This window comes from Branchiostoma floridae, chromosome 7 (genome assembly GCF_000003815.2).
Source record: "Branchiostoma floridae strain S238N-H82 chromosome 7, Bfl_VNyyK, whole genome shotgun sequence".
In the NCBI taxonomy this organism is placed as follows: Eukaryota; Metazoa; Chordata; class Leptocardii; order Amphioxiformes; family Branchiostomatidae; genus Branchiostoma; species Branchiostoma floridae.
In genome coordinates, this window is record NC_049985.1 from 23,040,655 (window position 1) to 23,048,973 (window position 8,319).

Consider the following 8,319-nt stretch of genomic DNA (forward strand, 5'->3'; position numbering starts at 1 on the left):
AGAATCTTTTGATTTACGGACCCCGGTCCGGATCTCTACCTGACAGTGTATATTTGTAATAGCTGATATCCTGATCGTGTATCGATCTTTGTCTACAGAGACTGTGATCTAGATCTCTGCGTAAAGAATTGTCAATTCTTCCGGTAGAGATCCCAAATATGATTTTATCGTGATATCTATATATATATATTTTTTAAGATTGAATGGAGGGTACTGTTTCCATTCATGATGCCCTGATAATGATAAATTTGTATAAAATCTTATATCTTTTAATGGCATATAGTTCTCTGTGGTGTTGTGTTGTCTGTTGTATATGATTCTCAATTTTAAACTCTATGTCCGAACACAAAATAAATCGCTTACCAACAAGCTTTCAACCAGTCCGCTGATCCTTATCCAGTTAAAATGACCAAAGACTAAGTCACACATACAGACCGGAAGTATGACGTCAGCAAAGGGTCAAAGGTGCTTGGCAGTCGGTATCGGCCCCCGTCTCAGTTGAGGGAAGGTTAGTGGGCACTGATGTAAATGAGTTCTTTCACTCCCCTGAATTCTCTGTTGTTTTGTGTACATTTGAAAGGGTTCGCTTCATATCTTTCAGAATATAACTTGAGTAGCGTTAAAACATAACCCCACAACTGAATCTACGCAAGCAGGGGAACACCCAAATGAAATGACCGGGCTTTGAGAATGCTCCATTAGTTCACCTTATTTACTTCGCGGGGATTATCTTTACTACCCACTACGCGGTGACCGTGGTCGTATACCAACCCATTACATGGGCAGAGATTTTTGTGTGGAATAGTAAAACCACACAGCATGCAGTGATTTATTTAAAGCTCAGTGTAAGTGCCTATGATTTTTTTCTGCTGTATCAAGCAAAATACGCAAATAATTGTTTAGGCTCTCATATATGCACAAATTATGCTTTAAGACACAAGGTTTTCGTTTAAGCTACAACGCAAAAAAAAGACATTGAACCATGGCTAACTTGTTTTGATGTCTTTTTTTTCTTATAAAAAAGCCATAGCCCCAAAGCCTAACCCTAAAGTATCCATTTAGACTCATAGATGAATTAATATATATCCTTGAAACATACATGTCTATGAATGTTGTGTATCTAAAATGCTGTTGTAGAAAAAAAAGATGTGCACTGAAAGTTACAATCAGAAGGCAGAAACAACAAAATCATTCCTTTTACTTGTGTAACAGCGTCATCTATCTGTTTGCAAGCAAAGGGCAAGTTACAAATGGGCTGGGAATTATCACCAAGATTCTGCACAGCAAGCTGTTAATATTACACGCAATATTCCAAAAATTGATAGAGCGGAAACAACAAGGTCATATAACTACGTCATAACTTTAAAAGAACACCCACATAAACAATCGTACCATAAGTGCACGGTCATTGGTAATAGATAAATACTGCGGCATATTATGGCGTCGTTAAAGTTGGGAGCCCAGTTCTATTTTTGTTACTACGCGGATATTGTAGCCAGCATACCCATTAAAAGATATGTCATGTATCTGATAGAAGCTGACACATTCTTAAACTATGTTGTGGTGTAATACATAACGCGTGGGAACGCGCGAACGTGTTATTTAAACTAGCATATAGTAACGCACTGATAACGCAACGCAAATAGCAACTTTGGCAACATGGACGGTTGACTTATTAATATTTTTTATTCTAACTTATGTTTATTTTTCAAACTTAATTTCTATTGTAATCCTACAATAAAATTATCATGAAATAAAAAGGCTACATACTTGATTTTAAGTCTAACGTCATATAGTCCTAATAACTGTGTTGAAATATCCTTATATGACTTTCAGACATTGGATATGTTCAAATAAGGAATATTGATATATAAAACCACGCATTTAGTATAAAATTCAATTTCATATAAATCCATGAATCAATTGTAAAATCTAGCTTTACCAAACCAGGTGAATGGAAACTCTATAAACGGTATACACACAATCACTCAGCTTTCTAACGTAAAACGTTAAGGTTTGGCGGGGGTTGGAGGGGGGGGGGGGGTGCCCTACACGGAAGAAGATAAGTCCATATAGATTTGATTGTTTGGATGGCATCCTCTGGGAACCCCAAAAGTGATGCGAGCCAGTTTGAAGTTTCGAAAAAAGTTGTCTTCATTATCAAATCTAACTGGTCACTAAGGTTCAACAAATGCTTAAAAACTTCTACATTTTTGTTATTCCACATTTTTTAACAAAGGATTTAGCGGTAATTTCCAAATTTACGGTATTAGTGTCCGTTTTCCGACATCACTGGTAATTTCCAAATTTACGGTATTAGTGTCCGTTTTCCGACATTTTTTTTCCAATTAACGGCTTATTTTTCAGCCTATTCGTTCAATTCATGTATAGTTGAACACTTGGGGGAGGTAAAAAAAGTGTGAAAATTGATGCGCACTCGATGTCATTCATATTATCAAATCAATATGGCCTAAGGCAACGTACCTGCGTCGTCTCGGCCTGCCACTATATTTGCAATGCACAAATAGTAGAACGGAAGCCTGAACGCTATTTACCTTAGGCCACACCAATTTCATTTGTTGCTTCTTGGATTCGCCTGTCCATTTTTTTAAATCATTTTCACAAACAAAAACAAAAAAAGCAATTGAGTGCCGATAAAAAAAATACAGGTTTCACTATACAGCTATCACAAACCTGTAAATGTTACCATTAATAGCCAAATACACATAATTTCAGTCTATAACAATGCCTTTTATTCAGAACATTAGTAACAAATCAAAGAAAGTGATTGATTCATCAGGTTGTGTTTCTTTTTCGTTATTTAAAGCGTATATCTTCAACCTTTTGCAAAAATTTATCTTTCTTCTTTTTCGACCTGTCGATCCAATTTTTTTTCTGAAAAATCCGAGAAGCAATAAATAAATTTGGTGTGGCCTTATGTCACGGAAGGTTCCACAAATATGTTGCCATATCATCATAATCAGTAAATACTACGACACAACCTATATATAATCTGGTTCTAACGTTGGGCAAGCAATATACCAACCGTACGCCCAAACTACAAGCTTGTATAGTCCGAATCCCGCAGCAATGGGGTACTGTGCAGTGTTTCTACTGGCCTTGGCTAGCTTTGCTGTGGCGCAACAAGAGGATATAGAGTACAGGGTCACCGCCTTGGAGAGACTGGTGAGCTCCATCACTGCAGACTTCCCGCAGTACTTTACACAAGACGGAACATCCGGTAAGACATATCTTTAAAACACTTCCTCACAAGCGTAATTATAAGTTTACAATAACAATTAATACGAGAGGCAAGTCTCCGGGCTCCCTGGATTCGAACCTGCGCCGAATCCGGGTCGCCAGCTCACAAACCAAACGTACTAACTAACCACTATGCTAATTTCTGGACCCGTTAGACTTGTTTATTTCGTGGTATTCTTCACTACTATCTTATCTGTTGGATTTAAAAAAAAAGGTTTGTTCCCGAATCTCCAATACTAACAGGGCTAGCATTGGAACCTCTGAAACACAAGAGGTGAGTAGTAGGGTTTCATGACTCCCAAGATTCGAATGCGGGCTGCAAGCTGACGAACCCAAACATAAACCATAAGGCTATCAGGTTCGGACCCGAAAGACTTGTCCGAATGCCTAAAAACTTTGCCATATGCTTAGTAAAGTTGAAGGGTGAGAGGTATTCTTTTTATACCTAAAAACGACAACATTCAAGAGCAATCAATCCATTCACTGATTCGCACACCACACAACTGGTACGTAACTTGACAACGCACTTAAAGAAGTGCATTGTCTTCAACTAAAGCAACAGAGAAACAAACTAATTCTTTCATTCATTCAGTCTTGATTATAAGCAACTTCACCGTTCCTAGTGGGCATGTGCATTCTACATATTACCTACAGCACATGCGTACTCGGACCCGTGAACGTGTTATTATCTTTAGAATGTTGGTGTCATTATGTGTTAGGGTTTCATTGTCCTGTTAATGTGAACGTGTCATCATTAGTATCATACTTTATTATTAGAAAATTTCAAGCTTTACTAATTCTGCTAGTATTGGCATGTTGGCGGTGTCAGGAGGTTGATATCGCTGTTGTTGTTGTTGACGATATGTTTTTGTGTTGATGATGATAATATTTTAACAGTGTTTATAACAGTGACAGGTTTAGATGTATAGAACAGTCTAACGTCACATGAATGTTTACCTTTATGATATTCCATTCGGACTGCTCTGTAGATGTATGATTCAATCATGACATCAACAGTGAATACTCCAAATACATCAAGTATGGTAAAAAGAGTCGCACTATTATATTCGTTCCCATAGGAAATAGGATTCATTGAACACTCCGAATACACAATAAAGTTCATGCGTTTTCATATGGTTCAAGATTTCGGTCGCACTATTTTTAACTATCTAATTGGTCTCTGTGGTACCGGTGGCGGATGAATACTGTGTTCTGCGACTACAAATCGTTCCTTGAGATGCCCCCTCCCCGCGTAACATAGACAATAATCCTACAAAAACAAATACCATTCAAATGTGGTTCAAATTTTACGGGGGATGTGCAGTGTTTCTGTAATCATGCACCATGCGGCAAATGGGAAGTGTGACTTACCGATTCCTCGATCATAAAATGTCTTTGGTCTTTTGTCTTGTCTTTGTCTGAGCATTCCGTGACTCGAACAGAAATGACGTAAAAAAAGGGTCATTGGAATCTACCAACTCCGCTATATGGGTGACTGAACATTTATACGATTAAGAGTTTCAAAAAGAATCTATTCATCAATCATTAAGAATTTATTCATCCAACAATAAATAAACTACTATATATACTCTATAAGTGATTGAATAGCTATACCTCGTCGCTTACTTCGTGGTGTTAACATGTAACGTATCTAAAATCGGGGCTTTTTTTCATGAATGATAGTGCCCAATCACAATTCCTGATTAGCCAAATTTGTCTAAATATGTACGCTTATCGGACCTTTGATACTTGATTAGCCAAATTTGTCTAAAAATATGAGCTCATCTGATAACCATAGAAATGAATTTACTGAATGACGAATGCATAGATCTCAAAGCAGTTATAAACAACGAAAGACCTTTTATGTTAATGTATGCCTCAGATGTACTACTACTAATGTCAATCGTATGACATAACAAACATAATAAACAAGCATAATTAATTATACATGAAATTTTCGAAAATATTCAATAATATACAAAATAAACATACATTATGTTTGACAAAAGTACAAAACTAAGCTAAGCTCGTAGAAGCAACTTCTCTATAGCTCTGCGTTGCATGTATGAAGAGATGTTAGTATATATTTAAAAAAAAAACTGCGTTTTTTATACGTTTTGTCCAAGCACATCAAAATATCAATATGCATATAATATTCAGTCACAAACAGTGTAATTATTGCAGACTATTTGGAAGCAGCCGACAGTTGCTACAAGTGTGACGAAGAGGTGGCGAAGTTGCACGAAAGAATCTCGAACCAAACCCGGGTCATATCTGAGCTGGAGAAGACAGTTGAGACTCTCAGACTCCGACTCGAGGACCTGACGGATCGTGTCAATGGAACAGAGAATTTCATTGGTGAGTAGAATCTTGTTCTGTTTATTTGTTTGATTATTTTATTTTTTTATTACCAGGTGTACGTGTCAAGACATATCCCCTTATCTTGGCCTTTTTCAATGTGCCATGGGGGGTAACACCAGACATACATGTGCATAAACATTGAATAAGATTTTTGAAAAGTAGCATCACAAGACAAAATTAACAGTAACGCATATGCCTGTCAATAAAAATCACAGCAACTTCGGAATAACTAATGCATAATATATTTTTACGACATAAGTAAATAAAAAATGAACAAAAAAAGGTGAAGACAGCAAATACAGACAAACGAATGGATATGACAAACGTATTTTAATGCGGCACAAAATTATGTCCACATAAGCTCAAAACTAGTTTTATCAACTCCTGAACTGCATTTCCTGCACTTAAAGAAATTTGACATTGGGGGACATTTTCGCCATGCCGATTTAGAACAGAGGCACCGAAAACATAAATTACATTCATAGAATTAAAAAAAAAGAACATACACATTTATCTCAATTCTTGACAAACAAGCCAAATACGTCAGCTACAATATGGCGCCATTTGACAAAACTCTTAATGGCTATCCCTAACGCCAAGACGTGTATGTGCTGTCACGAGACATTATTCCAAAATGTCTACAACATTGGAACAGAGCCAAACCAGATATCCGATTCACAGCATACATGTATATCATTATGTCATTCCCGCCTTACGTCCTGGCAGGGTGCCCAATGTGTACACATACCAAGACAAACGAACACTCTAGTTGATTACAATACCTCAAATAGATCGAAATTACTCAAGCAATTAGATATGATTTTGGAAACGGTATCATATCCAGTTGCATGAGTAATTGCTATCTGGCGTATGATGCAACTGGGTATGATTTTGGAAACAGTATCATATCCAGTTGCTTGAGCAATTGCTATCTAGCGTATGATGTTTAACCTTCATCGACGGATTATAATACTGTAAATGCATTTAAGTTCGCGGAGATTTAATGTCGCGTTAGCGGGAAAATGGACTTTTCGCGGTGGTTTTAATGTAGCGGTAGCACCATGCACTGTAGTCTGCATTGAAAAATGTTCGCGGTGGTTTTAAATTCGCGGTGAATCGGCCGCCGCGAAAATTACGAACATTAAACCACCGGGAAAGTTTCTGCATTCAAAGTACCTGTTTTGCAGCCAATCCTGGCACGGCTTTCTACAACTACATGGACGAGGTTGCGCAGGCGTCCTGTTCTGCCCTTGCTAGAACACCTCACTGGGTGTAGGCGGTGCCTAGAGACTGTCACCATGGTGACGGGATGACGTGTGACCAGGCCTGTGCCTCTGTGGGACAAAGTCTGCTAAGTGAAGTTGGGGGAGGGTGAGTTAGGCAAATTATTAACAAATCTAATATTCCAATTTTCAAAAAAATTCCAAGCTTCTTGAAAAAAACAACACAGTTGTTTTCTCTCATCACTTACATTTTTTGACATTCAATGTAACTTTCTCGATTCAATATCTATGATTTATGCTCATTTGATGGATAAAGTGTTGGAGTGACAAGATATGATGATGATGATGTCATCAATGCTCAAAATTCAAGATGGCCGCCCATATTAGCTAAACGACGTCATAATGACGTCATATTGTGTGATGATGACTTCAAGATACTTGCCTCGCAACAGTTTTTGCCTTTTTCATTGTGTTCCTGTTCAAGCCATGTGATATATCAAAGATAACTACTCCTACTATACTGGCTTACGTGTTCACAATTCTACTCCAACACTAAATTTACGGGTACATGCAACTAAGCATGATCTGTCAGAGACGGTCAATATTGTAATTGTAACTTTATCCTAAGCTGCATGTGTATTTGAAAATATTTACCGGGCAATGTGGTTTATTGACTTCATAGTCATAGTATGACTCCAAAATATTAGCATGACCAATATTTCTTTATTCTCATGATTCGTTCTTTCAAAAATACTTCGCGGGAACCTTTTACTTTTGCCTCCCTGTCAGATACCCTACAACTTAAAGGTCTACCCGTTATGTTACAGAGACATTCAATGCTTTGATGCCTTCTATGTGGATAAGACGGACCGTGGCTTGAGCACTTACCACTATCTACAGGACGAGGGGTGTTCCTGGCGACCAGACCATTGTGGTCCAAACTACTGCTGCTGTAGGAGATCCGACTGAAATACAAGAGCATGCGACCCCCTTTCCACCTGACGACGATCGTGCTGCAACCTTACTACGACCTAAATCCCATTTGTCTAACGTTTGACATAATTTCACATAATTTCACACAAAAGTTTGAGTCGAAACACAAGACAAATAAGCATAAAACATTCATTTTTTCTGATATTAATTGCATTCGTTGAACTTTCGGTCAGATGACTCAGATCTCTCTGTCACAGCAAGGTTACATGCAACGAGGTATGTCTGTCTATCTACAACTTAAAGCAGTTGCTTGTCGTTCAGCAGTAAAAGAAACAGAGACGCGAAATAGAATCACACCGTTGACCGCTAAACCGTTGATGCAGCGTTTTATCTCAGTGGTATCCAATCTAGTTTTACAGCGCTGATTTGTTGTAAAGTTTTCCGTGTTGTAACCTTTAGTGTTCTCCGGAGGAATGTAACGATGGGAACCAATCAACTAGCTAAATAAAACTTCTGCTGATAGTGTGAAGGTCAAGGCTTT

The 8,319-nt window shown here is 37.8% G+C and overlaps 1 protein-coding gene across 1 annotated transcript; it reads left to right on the forward strand.

Moving 5' to 3' along the window:
• The first annotated feature begins 3,044 nt into the window (after positions 1-3,044).
• LOC118419860 lies at positions 3,045-8,300 on the forward strand. The gene is made up of 4 exons (XM_035826517.1): positions 3,045-3,241; positions 5,446-5,619; positions 6,810-6,993; positions 7,673-8,300. The coding sequence occupies exons 1-3, from the start codon at positions 3,091-3,093 to the stop codon at positions 6,896-6,898; spliced, it is 414 nt and encodes a 137-aa protein (XP_035682410.1). The 5' UTR covers positions 3,045-3,090; the 3' UTR covers positions 6,899-6,993; positions 7,673-8,300.
• The last annotated feature ends 19 nt before the right edge of the window (positions 8,301-8,319 follow it).